Source organism: Miscanthus floridulus, chromosome 1 (genome assembly GCF_019320115.1).
Source record: "Miscanthus floridulus cultivar M001 chromosome 1, ASM1932011v1, whole genome shotgun sequence".
Classification (NCBI taxonomy): Eukaryota; Viridiplantae; Streptophyta; class Magnoliopsida; order Poales; family Poaceae; genus Miscanthus; species Miscanthus floridulus.
Genome location: NC_089580.1, coordinates 21,032,295 through 21,054,394, shown reverse-complemented (window position 1 = coordinate 21,054,394; position 22,100 = coordinate 21,032,295). Strand labels below are relative to the sequence as shown.

At 45.1% G+C, this 22,100-nt stretch overlaps 3 protein-coding genes across 4 annotated transcripts; 1 reads left to right on the top strand and 2 right to left on the bottom strand.

Moving 5' to 3' along the window:
* Positions 1–213: 213 nt before the first annotated feature.
* LOC136475397 (pentatricopeptide repeat-containing protein At4g01570-like) lies at positions 214–5,034 on the bottom strand. Of its 2 annotated transcripts, XM_066472902.1 has the most exons (4): positions 2,340–5,034; positions 2,190–2,257; positions 1,321–1,420; positions 214–491 (listed from the first exon to the last, which is right to left on the bottom strand). In XM_066472902.1, the coding sequence occupies exon 1, from the start codon at positions 4,867–4,869 to the stop codon at positions 2,554–2,556; it is 2,316 nt and encodes a 771-aa protein (XP_066328999.1). In that variant the 5' UTR covers positions 4,870–5,034; the 3' UTR covers positions 214–491; positions 1,321–1,420; positions 2,190–2,257; positions 2,340–2,553. The 2 variants fall into 2 exon arrangements, with proteins under 2 accessions (XP_066328999.1, XP_066329001.1); XM_066472904.1 differs by lacking the exon at positions 1,321–1,420.
* A 7,038-nt stretch (positions 5,035–12,072) lies between these two features.
* Positions 12,073–14,891, top strand: LOC136475388 (glutamine synthetase root isozyme 2). The gene is made up of 12 exons (XM_066472898.1): positions 12,073–12,233; positions 12,478–12,517; positions 12,740–12,843; positions 12,985–13,033; positions 13,134–13,240; positions 13,339–13,426; positions 13,611–13,814; positions 13,929–13,982; positions 14,081–14,118; positions 14,198–14,357; positions 14,436–14,496; positions 14,603–14,891. Exons 1-12 carry the CDS (start codon positions 12,160–12,162, stop codon positions 14,731–14,733), a joined length of 1,110 nt encoding a protein of 369 aa, XP_066328995.1. The 5' UTR covers positions 12,073–12,159; the 3' UTR covers positions 14,734–14,891.
* Positions 14,892–15,581: 690 nt separating this feature from the next.
* Positions 15,582–21,681, bottom strand: LOC136475379 (phosphoglucomutase, cytoplasmic 2-like). The gene is made up of 18 exons (XM_066472893.1): positions 21,355–21,681; positions 19,828–19,909; positions 19,560–19,615; positions 19,244–19,357; positions 19,058–19,120; positions 18,851–18,970; positions 18,658–18,758; positions 18,468–18,527; positions 18,286–18,385; positions 18,051–18,208; positions 17,858–17,953; positions 17,467–17,530; positions 17,312–17,393; positions 16,872–17,047; positions 16,708–16,784; positions 16,445–16,577; positions 16,101–16,217; positions 15,582–16,007 (listed from the first exon to the last, which is right to left on the bottom strand). Exons 1-18 carry the CDS (start codon positions 21,628–21,630, stop codon positions 15,936–15,938), a joined length of 1,947 nt encoding a protein of 648 aa, XP_066328990.1. The 5' UTR covers positions 21,631–21,681; the 3' UTR covers positions 15,582–15,935.
* Positions 21,682–22,100: the final 419 nt, after the last annotated feature.

The window sequence follows — 22,100 nt, the reverse complement described above, 5'->3', positions numbered from 1 at the left end:
TATACTCTACCCTGAAAAGGTGCACAAAATCACAAGCACAAATGACGGGTGTATTCCAACTGTTTAACCTCTTAATTGTATTAAAAAAACTGTTTAACCTCTTGGAGTGCTCAGAGGTCCAAACACTTCATGATTTTGTACAAACTACCTGGTTGTATTAGGCGTATTTTGCTGCAGTCCAAATCTGAACATATATCTTAATACAAATTGTTAATTGAAGAATCTTCTTAAAAATCGATGATCAGGGGTAGTTACATGATTCCCTTAGACAATGATGCATGATATAGTATGATGACAAAAATATCAGCCCAATGTATTACCCTGATACAAGTGTTTTACATGTGAGCAATGGCATTATCAGAATACATCTCAGTGACAGATCCCCCCACCCCACCCAAAAGTTTGCTGCTGGGTCCATCCCTAATCTCAATCAATTCTCCAACTGAAATCTGCCACAAATTTGATGATAGAGATCCTCCTAATCTGGATCACTGCAAAAGTACAGACTGTTCAATCCTAACATCTTCATATGGACCAAAACTAAGCTTCACATGAAATACACAATGTCCATAAACTAAGCTTTCCAGTAAATAGTATCTGTCTGCTTATCGTGAACAACCAATTGGTGTCACACATGAACCAAAATATTCTAAACAAATTTTGTTTGCCATGCCCCTTATCTCAGTAATGATAAACTTCATACTGATATAGCATTTCAGTATTCTAGGCATAGCAACATAATCACGTGATCGATATCAAATGCTCATATAGTGAAACAGAGTAGTTATGAGCAACAATGCCGCTGATCCGAGAGAACAAGTACACCTTACTGAAAAGTAATGCTAAAAGTATCACCATGAACTTCCTATCCCAATTCAACCAGCCACAACCAACCAACCAAAAAGTCGTAGTGGAGGAAGCGGAAGGGGAGCCGATGTCATCGTCATCCAGGAAGAGGTGTAGATGATAGAGAGAGATGAAGGGAGAATGAAGAGGATGACAACGGACGACAAAGGACAAAACAAAGTGCTCGACTGCACGTCCTGTTTAATTTGGTTGTAACACATGCATACTGAATTACTGATAGCATATTCATGTAAAAAAAAGGGAGAAAGAGTTCAAGCACTTAATGGAAATAATGATCTTAAAAAATCGATACTAATAGTCAGCATAATGTGAACTGCAACAAATGAGAGCATGACTGAGTCACAACAGAGATCGATTTCTGGCCATAGATCCCCTATTTATTGCCTTACAACTGGTTTTCTTGACAATTGAAGCCCATAGATCTATGAACCTGATGAGGCAACAGAGTCATACCTAGCTTTGTCGATTGCCAGCTTAGGAAGAGCCATAGGAACCTATCCGCAATCATACCCCAGGGATAATGGCCTTAAACCAAACTTGATCGATACATTCCCTGGCAAAGCAAGCAATTAACACCAAAGACAGCTCTTCTCTAACTAATTAACCGAAGAGAAGTATCCATAGACTTGACCATCATCGGACAAGAACTCGAGAAGGCACTGGTAGTAGGGTCCGCACCTAATCTGGTAGGATCGAAGGATCCCGTGGGGGTCCTATTTTGTGATAGTGAAAGAACGATGGCTCCATACTCAGTACTTTGTATAGAATTTCTGAATTAACATCTTTGCAATGGAGTTCGAGGGGAAAAGAAAGGTCCTCCCGAGCCCCCCTCCAGAAAAGAAACAGAAATATCTGTAGGTACATACTCAGTACTTTTAATCTTCTGTTATCCAATAATCTAAGAAGGCATTTTAAAAGAGCTTTCCAGTAGACAATTGTGATCAAGTAATTATAGCTAGCCTTAGTGATCACTGCAGTTTCATTTGTCTGACATTTACTGGATACAAACTCCAAAAGATAACAAACCAAAAAAAATAAACTAGGGAAAGAGAAATATGGCAAATTTAATTAAATGCTGCCAAATTTACCTCATGGAAGTTTAGAACTTTAGATTGACTATGAATGTGTGATGTGATACAGGAAGATCTCATTCAATGCAATTGATGCAGTTTGCGGAATTAAATGTGTCCTTTGGCCAACAGGCTGCCTAATCGTCTTAGGGTGTTTACTGGAAGCCCACAGTAACGTCTCTAAACCGCCAAGACATTAGAGATTAAGACTTTTTGGCTTTATGGTTAAAGCAGGAATATCAGTGAGCATACCGGAATATCAGTGAGCATATCGAAAGTGATCATCACTCCAATAGTTTGGTTCAGCCAAGCCTTCTGAACTGCATTAACTCCGAATATTCAGCACTACAATAATCATGATTTGTACAGCAGTTTTCCAGTTTGGATATAACAAGAACATACCTTGTAATGGTTAATACAAATAACAGATATCACACTGTTTTCGTTCGTATTTTTTTGCCAGTTCATTTGTGCTGCTATGTTTGAATAGGAGTACTTCGAAAGCAGCTATTGAAGTGCCTGAACCGTGACTTGGGGCTCTTGATGGGTTTCAACTCTAGCCTACCCCAACTTGCTTGGGACTGAAAGGCTATGCTGCTGCTGCTGCTGTTGTTGTTCATTTGTGCTGCTGCCTTCTCTTTTCAATCTCCTTATCAAGGAAAATCAATATTGTTTCTGTGGCATAGTTTGGCGCAATGCCTTCTGTGATCATCCTCCTCAAATATTTGTCAGCTTCCTTTAGTCTACCAGCTTTTACATTAATATTGATCAATGTATTAAAAGTAACAACATCTGGCTTCATGCCACTTCTGATGATCTGCTCAAACAAGCAGCCTGCTTCTTCAACCTTTCCGACCTTTCCCAACTGATTGATCAAAGTGTTATACATGACAATGTCCATGTAAAGACCTTTCTTTGACAACCGATCAATAATTGTGCTAGCAACCTCTGCTTTCCCCATCTGGCCAAGACCTTGAATGATTAGATTATATGTTGCTACATCATTAGGGCAGAGCTGTCCATCCCTTTCATGAAGAATTGCCCATACCTGTTTCAAATAGCCCTTCTTGACAAAGGAGGTCATCAGTGAATTGTATGTATAACTTGTCCCTTTGTTTCCTAGATTCGTAAAGATCTCAAATAACTTGCAAGCAACACTCAACTTCCCTTTGGCTAAAAAAATTGACAAGTATGTATTGACCATGTCAGCATCAAAAGTCTTGGCACCCATACCTTGCACCCTCTGCCCTCTGTGCATTGTAAATACAGCAGAGCTGTTCAAACTGTCAGCATGTTTAGCAAGATGGTCCAAGTGTGGTGACAGTGACCAATCATCCTTGGGATCACTATTTGGGGTTTCTTCATCAGTACCAGTATGTCCCACATGGTTAACCAAACTCATCACATCATCCATATTACCATCAAAGGAAAACAGTGGTGTCCCATCTTTCTCTCTGCCGTGAGGTCCTCTCAAGGCAACCATCATGTTTGATTTCCACCGAATGGCATCCGGCAATACAGTGCCGTCCCTTATAAACTTTACTATTTGCTCTTCCAAGTCCCAACGTTTACTCTTGTTAAAACCTATTAGCAATGATGTTATTGTAACCAAATCAACACTGAAGCCTTGCTGCTCCATCTCCTTCACCAACTCTACGGCCTCTGCAACTTGGTCCCCCATCCCCTCCTTGCAGAACTCCCTCACCATGATACTATAAGCAATTCCATCCAACAGTTGCCCTTTCCTTCTTAGCTCATAAAAAAGCCGACATGCTGCTTCTGCCCTCCCATTCTTAAACAGCCCATCTATCACAATGTTGTGTGTGCTTGCTGAGCATTGGATTCCATCAGCCACCATTGTCTCAAAAAAACCGCATGCCTCGTCAAGCTTCTTTGCTTTAAACATCCCATCGAGAAGTGAATTGTACACCACCACATCACTCTTCACCCCACTGCTGCCCCACATCTCCTGAAACACACGCAGTGCATCATCCATCCGAAAACTCTTGCAGCACCCATTCATGACTGCTCGATAAGTAAAGACATCTGGCTCAATTCCAGAAGATTTCATTTCATAAAAAATCACCAAAGCATCCGGTACCCGTCCACCAACCACAAGCGCCCGGATGACTGAATTATACGTGCATATGTCTGGCGCAACAGGAGGAGTGGCGGCCTTCATTGCTGCGAAAAGCCTCAGCGACATACCCAGCTGCCTCCACTTGCCAAACGCGTGGATGCAAATGTTGTATAACCTTACATTCGAAGGGAGGCCCCTCCTCGACATTTCTTCGAACACATAGCGGAAGTCGTCGCAGAGGTTCTCCTTCGATAAGGCCAGGAGGAGGCGGTTCGTTGCCCGGACGGGTGGTGGGTGGGAGGCGATGGGAAGCAGCTTGCGGATGGCGGGGACGGCGGCGATGAGGTTCGGGGAGGCTATGAGGGAAGGGAGAGCAGCTGCGGCGAGGCGGGGGAGGAGGTCTGGCGGCGAGGCGTCCAAGAGGGAGAGCGCGGCGTCGAGGCGCGAAGCGGAGAGGAGACATGAGAGGAGGGCGGGGAGGAGGGTGGACGGGGACGCGGAGGAGAGCGCGAACGGGAGGAGCTCGTCGAGGAGTGGTGGGGAGCCGGCGGCGAGCGCGCGGAGGAGGACGGGGAAGGTGGACGCGAGTAGCGGGGAGGCGGGCGGCGTGGCGGCGAGGAAGAAGGAGAGCTTGGAGGCCGGTGGGAGCGCCGGGTGGCGGAGGATGTGGAGGTGGACGGGGAGCGGCAGCGGCGCCGCGGGCAGCAGCGCGGCAGGTAGGTGCGGTGTGGTGAGGAGGTGGCTAGCGAGGCGGGTGGCGAGGAGCGCGTCGGTGAGGCTGGACAGCGGCGTGGCGGCCGCGGTCGAGAGCCGGCGGCCGATGGGAGCGGCAGCGACCAGCCCGGGCGGCATGCGGGCCTCCTGTGAGCTGCGACGGTCGCGCTTTTTCAGGGGGTTCTCTCCGTGCACGACCGCGATTTGGCGTGGTTTTGTCCGTGCGCAGGGACGTGTTTAGGTGGGGTTCCCCATTTGGCCACTTTTTCCGGCCGCGCGCCCGGCGGGCCGCGGCGGCGCATACCGGCGAGAGCCAACAAGTCTGGGCGCGTAGCGGAAAGAGGGAGGGAGGGTCCGAGGGTCGCAGAGGCGATGGTGTAGGGCCCAATTTTTTTCCGTTATATGTGCGCTGCGTCTTCGTTCTGGCATAGCAGGCTGGGGCCAGTGGGCTGTGTGATGTGTGCTTCGTCGATTGGACCCAGATTGACATGTACTATAGCCGTGGGCTTATCGTGAAGGGCCGAAAAACATACAGGCTCCTTACAAAGTGAATGATCCATTGGACCCAGATTGACATGTATAGTAGTCCCGAAATGAAGCCCACAGCCTAAAAGATCTCAGAGCTACGTACATATTTAAAGATATATACCAAACAAATCTTAAATTTGACCAAATATATATCTCAAAAAATATTATTATTTGTGATATCAGATAAGTGTTATTAGACTAATCACACCATATGTTTTCATAGTAAATCTATTTTTTTTCAAACGAGTAAATCCATTTGAAGATATAAATATGAATATATATTTTTTTAAAAAACTTAGTCAAAGTTAAGATTGGTTGACTCCTTGAGATATAAGATAGGGACTTATTTTAGGACGAAAGAGTACTAGGAGCAAATAAGGTCCTGATGTATATATACTCCATCTACCCATAAAATAATGTAATTCTCGCTTTATGAGGAATCAAACAATTTCTAGTTTGATCAAAAGTTATATAAGAATAATAATTTATGATACAAGATAAGTATCATTAAATTGATTATAAAATATATTTTCACAGTAAACCTAGTTAAAGACATAAATATTAATAATATACACTATAGATTTAGTTAAGTTAAGCTAATTTGATTTACATAAATCTTATAGTTGTACTACTAGTAGTTGTATTTTCTTTTTTTTGGACAAGCGGGTGCATTGTTATGTAATGCAAGGGAACACCAACATCACCCTTCTTGGTGCAGTACACAGAGGTATACGTTCAGACGTGCTTAGGGCGTCCACAGCAGAAACATTAAGTCGGCATCTGGGCTGGAGGTTAGAAACAGTGTAGAAAATAGAAAAAAAGTATGGAGCATATATGCGTGGACAGCAGGACTGAGAGATAGCTCTTCTAGGAATCCGTGTGAGACTAGCGAGTGCAGTTGCTAGCGAGTTGTTCTATTCCTAAGGGCAAGCCCATCGGAGGCAGTCAAATATCTTAGCCTCACCTAAAAGTCCTATGTTCGCTTGAACGTATCAGTCATATTTATCAGTTATAATATAGTATTTTTTTTATAATAAAATAACATCAGCTAACTTACAAGCCATAGAAACGATCAAACGAACGGGGCGTAGTCCATGTAGACTTGATTTAAGGCTGTTGTCTTCTCAACGCAGGCCACAGTTGCTGGTCTCACGAGCACTGTTTCTCTGTCTGCCTGCATGCTACTTTTCCATCCTCTTGACTTTATAGTGTCGATGGCAAAAAAGTGATGGGTCGATCTGCGTCGTCGACACGCTAGCAAGCCAAGAGAAACCACGTGGAGCAGATCCTGAGCTCTCTTCGGACTTAAGAGGACACCGGATCGGATGATCGTGACCTAGAGCATGCCAGTCAATTTGACCCTACAATTGATAAGGAGACAAGATGGATCAGTAATTTAAGGTGGAACATGCCGGTGTTTGTCCAGACAGTTCCAAATGTGCGGCTAAGTAGCTGATGAAAATGGCTACCGACTAGAGAGTCGATATCCAGCATGTTCATAATGCATGATAAGCACAAACGAGCATATCGGCAATTATCATTTACTCAATTGCATAGATCTAACTTAACCGATGATCATGAAAACATGCTAAAGATGTAAAAAGTTTGGCGTGAGAGCATTCATATTAATTGAGAAACATATTAGCTTTTAACCAAGATAAAGATAAGTAAAAGCATGTAAATGGCCAATACATTCTCAAAAGACAGGTTATCGGCTAAAACAGACGATTCCAATGAAAGAGGACTCGTAACATGTAATCACTCAACTATTAAACGTGGATAAGTCCATACACTTATTAGATCCAATCTGCCATCTTTAACAGTGGGGATACGAGCCGGACCGATGCAACCATGATAAAGATAACAAGTTAAACCTTCAAAGCATACGAATCTATACGCGCTTAATAGAATCGTGAAAACATACTACGATCGTGGAAGCGCAGGCGATCGGCTAAATAGCCGATGCGGATATAACATGCAGCCAGAGGCTATGTTTGACCATAAGCAAGGCTTACTATTTAACGATTCCCGATCTATAGTGCTAACAGTGGGGTCGACCAGATCGATGACAGCCATAATAACAATTGTAAACCAGATTTCATTAACTGGCAAGCTTTACTTAGGGTTAAACACGCCCTGACCACATGCTATCTTCGATCAAGATTGGATCAAAACGGCTAAGCTAGTTGAAACTATCGTCAAAACATGATGTAAACGGGGTAAAGCAACAAGATGATGATATAAAGAGATATAAAGTCGATCCACTTCAATCCTAATCGGGCAATGAGTGATTTTATTACAAATAGTAAGGAACTAATTATAACAAGATCCATAACTAGCAAATTTATTAAAAACATCAAGGAAACCCTACCGATCTTAATAGATTTAATCGATAGCTAATCCGTATCAAAATTTGTATGAGATACGAGCCGGATCGATGCAACCGTACAAATTTTGATAAGAATCAATGGTAACTTATATTAGTAATTGTAAGAGATACGAGCCAGACCGATGCAACCTTACACTTAACTGATGATAACTAACTTATACCGTGCTTGTAAGAGATCAGACTTAACCGAGGGCAGCCTTACAAACAAAATATAAGTCGTGACGGATACTCACAGACAAACCGGAAGTCAGACTTAACCGAGGGTAGCCCTGTTTGCCGAAGAACTCACCGAGATCTACTCTACTCCTACTCCTAAGTCGAAAAGCAAAGGTACTGGTTTTTTATTGATCGCTGAGATGTTTGTTACAATAGCCGGGGTTCAATATTTATACCCGAGGCTTGACTATGAGTCCTAATCGAACAAGACCGACCACGAACTTGGAAAAGAAAACAAAGCTTTCTAAATTACGATAACTTGGACCTCAATCTTTCTCTTCTATGAAGTCCGACGTGTCTCTTGCTTCATGTCTTGTCGTCCCTGCCAATAAGGCCCATTCTTGTGTGACAATGACGCCACCTTATCTTAGTTGGTTCTGATGGCAATCTAGTTAGCCAATTTTGTTGAATATCTAGGCTTTTCCTTGATAAGTTTCCGACCTTATCGTCTCCTTATCCCAAACCAAATTTAGGTGTCAGCGCATAGCAGAGTGCTTCTTCCTCGTAACGCTCCCTCCAACTAGTGCCTTGAACTTTTGTCAGATGAGGATATCGCATCTGTGGGGCTAATAATCGTGGTGATTTAGACTACTGTCTCCTATGTGGCCTCTGGGGCAGCACGCCAACCTGTCGCGTTGGGCACGCCCTTAGAAACCGTCAGGGATGCCCTTATTGTCTCTTTTCAGAGCAGCAATTTAGTTCGGACCGGCCAATTACGTTGATAGGAGGCTGACGCTGCGTACTTTCTTCTTCCACATGGGAAATGGCCCCAAGAAAAGGTAGGTTTGTTCGAAATCTGACGAGCAAGGCTGCGAACGTGGAATTATATATTATTATACACGGCTTTTTTGTTATATCAACCAAAGAACACCAGCCCGCAAAAGTGGAGGGGGCGAAGAACACACAACCGAATACCTGGAAATGTGCAGTTGTGCTTTGTGCATGTGAAAGATGAGATGATGATTCTCCTTATCCTCGATGGATCGGCCGGTTCATCTTTCGCCGTGCATGCCCATCCGTGAGATAGGATTTAGTTATTCTGTGATCGTAATCTCTATCCATCACGGTCCGCCTGAACTGCACCCCGCTGCAGTCGGTAGGTCTGGGTCTGACCGAGGAACACGTATACCTGCTTGCTCGCATCAACTAGCTAGTGTCGCTTTTTTAAAAATTTCCAGCGACGGGGCGGATCGGAAGTGGCCGGCCTTGCAGTGTTCACTTCTCTCCTCCGTACGTTCATGCATGGGCACAGGAGAACGAGTGCTGCTACGTGCTGTGCTACTCCTACAGAACTACAATACCGAGCACGTGCGGCATGCCGTGCCCGTGCGCGGTCGGCGGTTGGTACTGGCTAGTGGTGTGGTCGAGCGGCGATTGCCCAAAGCAGCTCAAGGGCCCGCGCCGGCCGGCGGCTCGCGGGCCGCCGCCTTGCCCAGCGTGCATGTGCGGCGTACGGCCTCCGTCAGGGAAGGACGGTCTCTGGTAGGGAATAGGGATTCAGTGACACCACGTGCCGCGTGTTCATGTTGGTGGTATCACGTTTCGATTTCACTTCTCGGCTCGTCTCGGCGCCGCGCCGCCGCCGTGTGTCACTCATGCTGTGTCGCGCTGGACCTGGATGGACGCTGCCCGATCCCGGCCTCTTTCGGCAGCGTGCTGATGTGGTGATGCCTGCCTGATACTAGTGATATGATTCTTTTTAATAATAGAACGAAGTTCCGGCCTCTACACTCCAATCTGAAGATATTTGTGATACGGTAGCATAGCAGAACCGCCGGCCGGCAAATCCTGCATGTGCACGAGATCAATGCTGCCTGCACTGCGACTGCAAGTGTGTGTTACAGTATGCGTGTAGGCGAACTCAGAGAAGTAAGATTTAATGTGATGATTACTGTAGCACTTTTTAGAAAAGTTTTTAGAAACTAAACCAGCACTCACACAGTCATCGTCGATAGCTGCAGTACTCGTAACCTGTGGACCTACTCTGAAGATAGCTGCAGGACGGTGAATGGGTCAGCGGATAGCCTGCCAGCACAGACGTTTTGTTTGTTTGTCTGCGTGCAATGCATGAGCTACACCTGTACCTGAAGCGGCACCGGTGGACGGACGGTGGTGAAATGTGCACAATCACGGCTGCAAGTGGCATGTGGTAACATTGCACAAAAAACATTGCAGACATGCACTTCTCCAAAGTTAGGTCGATCGGTCCTAGAAGGAGTTAGAGCGTGTTTAGTTTTAGAAAGTTGGAATTTGGGGCTATGGTAGCACTTTTATTTTTATTTAGCAATTAGTGTTCAATCATGGACTAATTAGGTTCAAAACGTTCGTCTTGCAATTTTTCACCAAACTGTGTAATTAGTTTTTTTTTGTCTACATTTAATGCTCCATGCACGGGCCACAAACATTCGATGTGATAGGTATTGTAGCACTTTTTGGGAATTTGGGGTGGAACTAAACAAGGGCTTAGGCTATCCGCACTCGTCCACCTCTATTTCCATCTCTAAAAAGGAATATTCTATCCTAGTCATCGAGATTCTCTACTCTATACCTATTTCTTCCGCACCCGTATTATCTCTATCCCATACTCTATACTCACTATTCCATATTTTATTCCCCTCTCTCCCCCATTCTCTCTCTCACCAACTCTACCTCTCTCTCTCGCTACAGTGCTGCTACAGTGTTTACCGTGGCCTCCTCGCGCGCCAGCTCTGGCGTTTCCCTGTACGGCCGGTACGCTGCCGCGCACAGTGCGGACGCGCGGTACGCCACCGCTAGCGTACCGGCCACTTTACCGCTCAGCGGTGCGGATAGCCTTAGGTTCTTTGCTCAGATAGGGTGCAATCATGCGTGCTTTCCCCCGAAATACACACCACAAAATACCTGGAAAGATTAAAGAACGGTGCGTGCGAAAAGACAAAGGCCGGCCAGGTGATAAAGCTGATGCTCGAGGTTCCATCCCCTTATCTCCGGCTCGACCGGTCCATATTCGCCGTGCACGCCCACCAGGTCTCAACGTACGGGGTACGGTCACCAACGCCTTATTCCGTGACCAGTCGTGATGACGACGCACGATCTCGATCACGGCGCACCTCACTTGCAGTACGCCACTATGGACGCATCAACCTCATCGATCTCATCTTCGTTTTTTCTCCGTGCAAGCGTGTGCTGCATGTCCTCTAGTCAAGATACGCGGAGAAACTGGCGTGCGCTGCGCCGCGGTTCCTTTTCCTCCTCTGCGGACTGTGGTCCGAGTTCCTCAGTGACACGGCACCAGCCATAGCTGCCTCGATCGATGCTCGGGGGCGCGAGAGTTTGGCGGCCTTTGGCCAAGGGTGGGGGACGCATCATGCTGCATGCGGATCGGATGCGGTTGGATCGGAGATCGAATTTAAGTACCCTTTGTCTTGTCTTGCTGCTCGGTACTCTATGATTATTGTTTGTGAATAAACAAAAGTCAAATGACCGAACGTCACTACCGGAACAGGTGTAGTGACCGAACGTCACTACCGGCACAGGTGTAGTTGAAGCTTGAAACGTCGTTAGGCTTGGTCATTAGAGAGCTTACAGATACAAATATTAAGATATAGATAGAGATATATAGATAGATAGGAAAGGGGTAGATACAGATATTAAGATATAGACAAACAGATCGATCAATCATAGGAAACCATGCATATGGCTAGAAGGCAGATAGATAGATAGATAAGTAGCAAAGAAGATAGAGATCCAAATAATAAAAATAGCTAGAGATATCAACCAATTATTACTCTCAGTCTAGAATAAACAATACAATTAAATAAAGAGTTTTGCTCTGGTGGTCTTTGGAAGGACTACCGGAGCAAAACTCTTTCGTCGAGGCAAATCTACTCAGACGATCTGTGACTGAATTTGCCGTGTAGAAATAACTCCACGCTCCACGCTATTCTGGCCGATGAAACACGTAAAACAGCATTAGCGACCTGAATGATAGCACGGCAAACAGAACCAAGTACCATGTATGTCAAAAGACACCCACTTCCACTTCTTTACCAAAGCACTCCAAAATTCACTAGTGACAGCGCATGCATGCAGCTGAAACGTTTGCAGTCGAGGATGGACAACCGTACCACGGAGCCTTCCAGAATTGAGTTCTAGAGCCCACACCACGCCACACCACCACACCAACCACTCTCGGGCTCTCCCTTCCCTTCACTGCCCCGCCCCTATTTATAGAGGGGCAGCCAGGCAGCCAGCTACGGCTGTGCCACAAGCACACACAGATCAATCACCCATTCTCTGCTCGTGCGTTCTCTGCCATGGCTCTGCTCTCCGATCTCATCAACCTCGACCTCTCGGACTGCACCGAGAAGATCATCGCCGAGTACATATGGTGCGTATAGATCGCCCTTTTTTCCCCTCGTTCCATCTGATGCCGGTGTGTGTTCATCTTGTGGGTTCTCTTTTCTCCGTTTTGTGTTCATTTCATTCACATGGGGAAGCAAGTAAAAGAGTGTTCTATTCACACCGGCACGAATCTCTATGACAATTTTTCGGATATTTGTTCTATTAAACATTTTAGGAAGACCATAGGGCATACTAATCCACTGTCAAGCACCTTGTCTGATCTGATGCAGGGTTGGCGGTTCCGGGATGGATGTGAGGAGCAAAGCCAGGGTTAGTACACTTTTTTGGCACCACTGATGACCTTCAATCTTATTCTTATCTTGGTACTATAGTTTTGGTGGAAGATAAATATGTGCCGTGCAAGTGTGCCTTTGCACCTTCTAACAACTTTTCATGGGCCTTCTTCACACGAAAACACGCAGCCAGCCCTCCTGCATGTTCAAAAAAAAAAATCAAAGTGCATGACATCTCTGTGCCTGCTTTTTTACTCAGACGCTGTCCGGACCTGTTGATGACCCTAGCAAGCTTCCAAAATGGAATTTCGACGGCTCCAGCACAGGCCAAGCTCCGGGTGACGACAGTGAAGTCATCCTTTGGTACGTAGTATGAACGTATCATTCATGCTCTCCCGTCCACTCTCCATCTTCCACCTTGACATGCGTGCCTCACTGGTCACTGCCTTGCTGTTGCCGCGTTGCACTAATTCACCTTCACTTTTTGTTGTTGCTGGCATCAAGCCCTCGGGCCATCTTCAGAGACCCGTTCAGGAAGGGGAAGAACATACTGGTAACCAGAGACCATCCTTTCGCAGATTCTCTCTGCATGCGTGAAAGTTGATCATGGGTATGGAGAGAGACCATTCATCCAATTTTTGAGCTGTTTGTAGGTTATGTGCGACTGCTACGAGCCAAATGGAAAACCGATTCCGAGCAACAAGCGGCACGGGGCGGCGACGATCTTTAGCCACCCTGATGTCAAGGCCGAGGAACCATGGTCCGTATCTCCAACTTTTCCCTATATTTTGTCCTGCACAATACAAATATTTGGTTCAATGAAGTGCTTTTTCTTATACTTAACCTGCCCAAATTCAGGTTTGGGATTGAGCAAGAGTACACCCTTCTTCAGAAGGACACCAACTGGCCTCTTGGTTGGCCGCTGGGCGGCTACCCTGGCCCTCAGGTACCTAGGCATTTCTTGCACTCTGCAGTAATTAGTTTATCGCAAGACTACTTTTCAGCACAATTATGTGCAAATTCACAGAAACAAAAGCTCGAGACTTCCTTGTAATCTGCCTCCAACCATATCGACATTGCGTTAACAATATCAGAGTTTCAGCTTATGGAACGAAGAATGATCCTGACAGGGACCTTACTACTGTGCCGCCGGAGCGGACAAATCCTACGGGCGGGACATCGTGGACGCGCACTACAAGGCCTGCCTCTACGCCGGCATCGACATCAGCGGCATCAACGGGGAGGTCATGCCAGGGCAGTGGGAGTTCCAGGTTGGCCCTGCCGTCGGCGTCTCGGCCGGCGACCAGCTCTGGGTGGCTCGCTACATTCTTGAGGTAGAGGCTGCCGCCTGCCGGCTGTGTTCAGTTCTTCTTCCGTCGAGACATGGCGTGTGTTCTGTCAGTGTGTTTTGCTGATGAGACGTGTTCTTCTTTCCCTGTGACTGGCAGAGGATCACCGAGATCGCCGGTGTGGTCGTCTCCTTCGACCCCAAGCCCATTCCGGTGACCATTTCTTTACCAGATATTTTGGGTTTTGATATATCTGTCGTTTTGTTATCCTGCTGGTCTCATGTCGTCTGGATCTGTGCATGTGACTGCAGGGAGACTGGAATGGCGCTGGTGCTCACACCAACTACAGGTACCAATGAGACGAGAAATTTTCTCAATAAAATTACGCCTAGTCACGACTACTTAGCTGCTCGTGAATGTGCATGCAGCACCAAGTCAATGAGGAGCGACGGCGGGTACGAGGTGATCAAGAAGGCGATCAGCAAGCTGGGCCTCCGGCACCGGGAGCACATCGCCGCGTACGGGGACGGCAACGAGCGCCGCCTCACCGGCCGCCACGAGACCGCCGACATCAACACCTTCATCTGGGTGAGCACGGCGAGACCGTAACACCTCTTCTTCGCGTCACAAAACGGGCTCGCTCATCCCATTTGTCTGTCTTGTCAGGGCGTCGCGAACCGCGGGGCGTCGGTGCGGGTGGGCCGCGACACCGAGAAGGAAGGCAAAGGTGAGAGGCAGCGGAACCGGTTTCTTTCTTTCCAGTGCGGCCTTCTGCTGCTTCAGTTGGTTCTTGCGGCTGAACTGAACCTGTGAGGTTTCTTGGTTTGCCTCAGGCTACTTCGAGGACAGGAGGCCAGCGTCCAACATGGACCCGTACGTGGTGACCTCGCTGATCGCGGAGACAACCGTCCTGTGGGAGCCCAGCCACTCCAACGGCAGCGGCAAGGGCGCCGCGGCCCCTTGATTCTCCGGCGGGGACTGACCTACCTCTGTGTGAGAGGCGGGCTGCGTAGATGGCAAATGAGACTGACGCTGTCAGAAACTTGAGATGCCCATAATAATAGCTGCAGTGTGCTGGTTCTAGTGTTGGATAACGAGCCAAGAACACTTTTTTTGAGCTTTCTTCGAAATTAGCATAATTTTATTTATAGTCTCCTGAATTATCAACTTCAAACTGAGTTGAATGACCGAGACGAAGTCAAATTAGCATAATTTTATTTATGGTCTCCTGAATTATCAACTTCAAACCGAGTTGAATGAGCCGAGACGAAGTCAGAAGTCATTCAAAATCATTTTTTTTTTCATTTTAAAAGAAAAACGAGTTCGTCCGGCCCCATCTGGTTCCCTAGCTTGTTGTCGTGTGCTTGTGATCGCTGATACGTGTCTAAATGCGTGGGTTCTGGGTTTCTGGTTTTTTTCTTCAATCGGCTTATCTTGGCGTACTTGCACAGATCGTGGATTGGTTTATGCCACCGCTCTCGTTAACATTCAAAAGAACTCGATTCATTTCCACTTTCAAAACATCACTCGTTTCCAATCTCAAAACATCAAAAATTCGGCGGATGGAGCTCAGAGGGCCATCTATCACAAGAACAGAACATGTATCAGAAATTCAGAACCACCGGTCACTCCGGCCTGTAAATCATGGAGCTGAACCAACACAGCTGTGCTGATCATATAAAACAAGACCAACACCGATGCAAATATATCCCAACCCACAACCACAATCCCCTGCCATAATGCCACAAGGAACTTAAGAAGACAGGATCTACAACCAGATCACACAGGAATGGTTAATTCTCGGACGGTTCATAACCAAGCCTCACCAAACAGCCATCAAAACATTAGTGACAGGTTATACAGGTGAGTAAAATATTTTTGTTCTCTTCAGAAAGAAAAAAATGATACGCAAATGCTCAAACAAACCAGAAACACTTCTAACAAGATTTGAAGAAACACGCTCCCAATTACAACACTGTGACAAGATTATTACCGCATGCTGTGCCAGCGGCTTACTCTGGGGTATGGGCAAAAAAACGAGACAGTCTGATACATACATTTTATTCATCGGTGAGATGCAACATGAAAGAAAAACTATGGAACAAGAGGCCGGAATGAGAGTTTGTGTAACCCCCTCAACTCATTCTAAGACACTCTTCAAAATTTTTATGTGATAACGGTCGGGGCAGAGCGGCCAGTGTACTCTTGCATCTTGGAGAGCTTGAGCGCAACATCAACCTTGAGATGAAACACAAAATTAGTAAATGCAATTTCACAGAAACCCAAGGTATATTCAGCTCTGTGAATTGAAAGGACAGGGTAGTATCTTACCAACGGAGCAAGGGCATCCTGTGAATCCCTGCCGGTCTTGGAGGAATCCTTCTCGTACTGCTCGATGTAGACACGGATGGTGGCACCAACAGAACCGGTTCCAGAGAGGCGGAACACCTAGAATGCCGAAAATCCATGTTAGCTCACCAGTATGATATAGTCAGAGATCTCAAATATATCCATCTGACCAAGGATGAATCCAACTCAGACTTATCATGTACCGACTGATAATATTGCAAAAAAGGAAATGTATTGTTGACTGGAACAAAGTTTTCACACCACTCCCTTTGTTTTGGTTCAAGACATAAAATAGAGGATATCTGAAACAACACAAGTCTACATACCAGTCGTGAACCATCTCCGAAGAGGTATCGGATGCCCTGGTGCTTGGACACAGAGCCATCAACAGGATCCTTGTACTCAAACTCGTCAGCTACAACTACTTCAGAAACATCAGACCGGATCTCCTTGATCAGCCTGACAGAGATAATTTAGACATGGCACTAAAATGTTCAAGATTGCTTAAGTTGATATATGTATAATCGGAAGTACAAGCATAATTTTTTGGAGGTACTGATTCCTTTACATTTAAAAAAGTTCCACTTACTTGTTGACATCAGAAAGTGATGACTGCATGCTTACTAGGTTTGCCATAAGCTCCTTAGCAGCCCCCGCGTCAACATTCTTCACAAACAAACTTGTGCATTTAGAATGATATCTGAAACAGGTGGTACATATATGCAAGGCGCATGTCAAAAAAAAAGTTAGTACCTCATAGTCATAGCGTGTGTAATAATGGCGACCATATGTGGCCCAGTGCTGACGGACAATATCTTCAACACTGACAAGCTTATCTCCTCCAAGGTTGTCCTTATTCTTGAAAGCAATAATAGAAAGCCATGCAAGCACAGCCCAGATGCCATCCTTCTCACGAATGTGGTCAGATCCTGGCCAAAGTAGTACATATAAACATCTCAATAATGTCTATACCAAATACCAACAAGTCCTTGACTTTACTATGGGTTGGATTCATGACCAACTCAATAAAAGGGCGAGAGAGCTCACTATCAGAACACAACAAGTGATTTGCCCCATTCATGTACCACATGTTAACACAATTTACCCATCTAACATGACGATACAAGAGGTGCTAGCATGTTTACTACTGTGATTCGCATGTATATAAATGATAGCCAGAAGCCAAATATTACCAGTGCCAAAGCTTTCTTCACCACAGATTGAGCACATTCCAGCATCCATCAAATTCCCAAAAAACTTCCACCCAGTAGGCACCTGAAACATGGTTTTTTATGTTAGATTTATCTGGCATTCAAAAATCTTGCAAACCAAGGTCTTAACACTTTACCTCAAAGAACTTGAGATTCAAATTCTTTGCAACAACATCAAGGGCAGCAGATGTTGGCATGCTCCTGCAATTACAACAATGGATTATCATAAGTAGCGTATCAGTGCATAGAGAAATTTTAAATGCATCTAAGGTCAGACGGCTGGGGGATGAAAAAGTTGGCATTAGCAGAAACTGTGTTCCAGATGGTATTGTTGCTGATATGTTAAGCAGATTTATTGAGCAGAACACTGCCAGACTTAAAACAGATGGAGCACAAAATGTAGAGAGAAACATGCATTTTTACTGCAGGCTGCAGTGAAGCTTACCGCTTGGAGCCTACAGTGAGAGTCTTTACAGTAACAATATATCTAGGTGTTATATTAGCAGCACAGTATGGAGAGCTTTTTACCTGGCAACTCCCTTCAGGCCAGAAGCAAAGTAAGGAATTGATTGAACAGCATTGGCCGCGATAATGGCAACAGAGTCCGACGGTGTCACAAAGAATCTATAACAAGGCAAAGGAGGAGTACCATGAATTCCTTATGCTTTTCTAGAATCCAAAACAAATTTTCTACATACTAAGATATTCGAACATATCATACCTTTTACCCAGAATCATGTTGCGATCAGCATCTCCATCAGCTGCAGCGCCAAATTCAGGGGGCTCAACATTTGAGGATGACTTTCCAAGACCCATCTGTTCAACCAACTCTTTTGCATAGGTGAGGTTAGGATCCGGATGACCACCTCCAAAGTCCTCCTGCAAAAACATAAGTGATGAATTAATACCAAGCCACATTTTAAGTAGAAATTTGTGACAATAGAAGAGCTCATTACTTTCGGGACACAATTCAACAGCGAGCTTTCATCAGCACCAAGCTCTTCCACAAAGATGTGTTTGGCATAAGCTCCAGCAACACCATGGAGCGCATCATAACTAAAAGAGCACAGCAAGATTTCATGTGTTACAGTAATATTATTACGGCAATGATGACATGGTTGCAGTCAGAGATGAATACCAGAATGTAAACTTTGGGGAAGTCAGCAGCTTTTTTATTGCTTCAAAGTCAAAAATTGTCCTGGAATGATGGCGGTAATTAAATCATTAGATTCCCTTGTTACACAACATGATCCAGGTAACATGTAATGATATAAAGCACAGATATTCTCACTTCAATGAAAGAAAACACGAAAGAACAAGCTACTTACTTCATTAACTTTATGTAATCTACACTGGAGTCAAAGACATCCACATCAAAGGGGCCATCGGGTCCACTGAAGCTGGTGAGACCGACAACAGAAATATCAACCTGCAGTAGTAAAGTAGGAGAAAATGAATATTCCACTAACCTGTCAAAAGAAACAGTGAGAAAATACTTAGCAGGTTGGCACTGAATCATACATCTGGAAGGTCTTCAGAGATGAGGTATTCAGAGATTGTCGTTGTATTAGAGAAAATCTTGTCGGTAACGGATTCAGGGGCAGGTCCACCATTTCCCATATTGTATTTGATACCGAAGTCCTGGAAAGTTCAATGCGATGTATTCAATAACATAGAGCACGAGTGGCACTTGTGTTGCAACAGAGATACTAGCAGTGAAGTTGGTACCTCTGTAGGACCACCTGGGTTATGGCTCGCTGTCAAGATGAAGGCACCAGTAGCCTTTGATCCCTATTTACCATGTGTTTATAAACCAATAGTCAGGTTATTCATTAGTCATTAGACCGTATAAAGGAGTAACAAGTAAATATTCATACTGCTAAACATTGTCCTTTATTAAGAAATCAAACTTACATCTGCACCAATTCTTTCACGGATGACAGCAGATACAGCAGGAGTAGACATGAGACTGTTTAGTCCAACCCAAACACGTCTTACTCCATTGGCAGCAGCCATTTTTGTTATGATCTGTAACAAGCAAAAGCAATGGGATTCTATTTAGTTGATGAAAACCAAGTCTATTAAAAAAACTCGGCCTCAGAGAGAAGACAATACTAAGACTAGATCTGTATCGGAATTGAAGTCTACAGTAGCTACTATCAAAACAGTATACAAATTGCAAAATGGGGTTGGAAAATATATAAGGGAGATGGATAGTATTCTAAATCACCTGAACAGCATCTTTTGAGAAATAGCGACCATCACCAGAGACAACAATGGTTGCACCTATAAGAAAGGAAAGAAGACATGACTAATGAGCAACAACTGCAGAGAGAGAACAATGGAGATCATGAAAATTTTGGCGATGGCAACTACATTTCCCATTTACAATTTCTATGTATACATGAAAACTGCTCAATAATAATTTATTAAAACCTTGCGGTATCCTGAAAACCTTGTCTGAAACAGGACTGGTATTTATCCGATAAGCAGGTTACCTTTAACTTGGTCCGCAGGAAGGGCATTGAATGTTGATTGGACAAAGTTCTGCAGATAATGAGGCTGCTGGAATACAGTAACCTGGTAATATTAACAGAAGATTAATTATAAGAAAAAAGCCATAATGAATTGTACTATGCTACAGATGAAACCAAGTATTAAAGTTACAAAGTATCTGATGACAAAATCACTTGCATCTGCAATCAGTGACCATTCATACATTTTTTCCTTGATTAATTCCCATCAAGGGAAGGCTAGCTAACTAGGAACAAATGCTATGCCCAGCATCAAAGAAAACAATGCATGTGTATAAACACTAGGAGTTACACTGTTCAAGCTACACAGACAGATATAATGGACATAGCTGCCTTGACTGGAGGATAATTCCTTGATCTATACCAGTAATAATAAAATGTATTATTTTAATGTTTTCCTACTTAATAATGTGTAAAAAGTAACAACAAAGATACAACCATATAAAGACAATCAGTATTGTGTGAAAACATTAAATTGATAAAATTTAGAATGGATATTGTATAATTGTATACCACTCTGGAGATCCATACACACTAGTACAAAATACTCAGATCACACCTCAAGCAATTTGAGGCGTGCCACAGAATTTTCAGAGTGGTGCCATCATATGCAATCAACAAAAGGTCGATGTGAAATCTAAATAACTTGCAGCATAATTTCCACCTCTATGAATCGAAGTCACCAACTACGTCTATAAGCCAAGGGTATCAACTACAAAATCAAAATACTCTGCCCCTCATCCCATTTTGGAAACACACGATCCACTCAAGCCTGAACCAGGATGGAAATGAATTCCATGAATCTCAACATATGATGAGTTGGGATTTAATGAATGTCGAACCAACCCAACCATATGCATTAAATGATGCTACAACAATTTTCATGTGAACATTCGGCCTGTACGCTGGTTGGTTTCTGGGCTGGTTTGAGCTGGCGGGTGCTGGTTTGTTGTGAGAGGAAAATACTGTTGGCTGGGTGTTTTGGGCTGGCTGAAACCAACAAGCGATCAGGGTGATCCGGTATTATGCACGAGCTAGGAAAACAGAGCACTGTTATCTTCTAAGCCAGTAACTGCATCAGCGAGATCCGGTAACAATTAGCAAAAGCTGATGAATGCGAGTGCAAATCGCATGGATCAAAGCCATGCAGGCACAAGTCCAGATCATTCCAACCCCGCACAGGTCCAGCGTTCTATAGGAACCAACGGATCAAGCCAGCAGGCATGCTCCGAACAACACCCATCCGACAACGGTTTCCCAGCAGATCCAAGCAGAAGGACAGATAGAACAGAGCTCCGAGATCCTGCGCGAAAAGCCGCCGCGGCGAGATCCGCGAGGTGGCGGGAAGCGAAAGGCTGTCGCGCAGCGGATCCGAGGCACCAGAATCGAGCACGAACCCGCCGCGTCAGAGAAAGAGAGAGATCCGGACTGGGCACCTAGAAACTTGGACGGAGATCGGGGGCAAGAGAGGGCGAGGGCGGGAAGGAAAACCTTCTTGCGGAGGCCGGAGGTGCCGGGCTTCTGGCCTTCGAAGGGCGTGGTGGCCTTCTTCGTCACAGTGAAGAGCCCCATGGTTGCGCCGCGGACGATCCGCCGCTGGTCGCCGCGCGAGGCGACGAGAGGGGTGGCGCGGAGGAAGCGGTGGTGGTGGAGGGATCGGGAGTGAGAGGGCAGGGAGGGAGGAGTGGTGGTGTGGTGACGATGGCGACGAGGGCGCGGCGATATTATAGCGGGGGAGGGCAGGGATAGCACAAGAGGATGGATCATTCCGTTGTTCTGCTCGGCTCCTCGCTTTTTTCCTCACCTTTTTCAAAAATTCTGAGTGGTTTCTTTGGTGATGTGTTTATCGCGATCCCTGTGGACGTGAAGAACGCAGCCGTGGAGGTAGGCTGACGTGGTTTCTACGTATAGCGTTTCTAGGTGGTTCAGTGTACAGGGGTTTCATCTTGTTCTAATCTAGGGGTATATATATATTATACACATGCAGTTTTGTCTCATTTGGGTATGTTAATTGTTCTTTTGTTTTCCTGAACACGTATGCTATTTGTTTTTTCTCCAATACGTAAAAGCCTTGCGTACCATTGTATTAAGGAGAAGAGTTTAAAGAAACATACAACACGCTTGTATCGAGCACCGAAAGAGGTCGACCTAACACAGCCGAAGTTGGACCACCCTAGCAAAAGACCTCATGTTTCGATATTACATAAAAGGAAACAACCAATATCAACGAAGCTTTG

What these genes read in the sequence shown, in the direction of transcription:
- LOC136475397 (XM_066472902.1), bottom strand. Translation starts at nt 4,869, where the DNA reads ATGCCGCCCGGGCTGGTCGCTGCCGCTCCCATCGGCCGCCGGCTCTCG.
- LOC136475388 (XM_066472898.1), top strand. Translation starts at nt 12,160, where the DNA reads ATGGCTCTGCTCTCCGATCTCATCAACCTCGACCTCTCGGACTGCACC. An exon ending in TCGACCCCAAGCCCATTCCG is followed by an intron (nt 13,983 to 14,080) that starts GTGACCATTTCT and finishes ATGTGACTGCAG; the next exon opens with GGAGACTGGAATGGCGCTGG. An exon ending in ACATCAACACCTTCATCTGG is followed by an intron (nt 14,358 to 14,435) that starts GTGAGCACGGCG and finishes CTGTCTTGTCAG; the next exon opens with GGCGTCGCGAACCGCGGGGC.
- LOC136475379 (XM_066472893.1), bottom strand. Translation starts at nt 21,630, where the DNA reads ATGATCCATCCTCTTGTGCTATCCCTGCCCTCCCCCGCTATAATATCG. An exon ending in TCTCAAAAGATGCTGTTCAG is followed by an intron (nt 19,358 to 19,559) that starts GTGATTTAGAAT and finishes TGCTTGTTACAG; the next exon opens with ATCATAACAAAAATGGCTGC. An exon ending in TCACTTTCTGATGTCAACAA is followed by an intron (nt 16,578 to 16,707) that starts GTAAGTGGAACT and finishes TATCTCTGTCAG; the next exon opens with GCTGATCAAGGAGATCCGGT.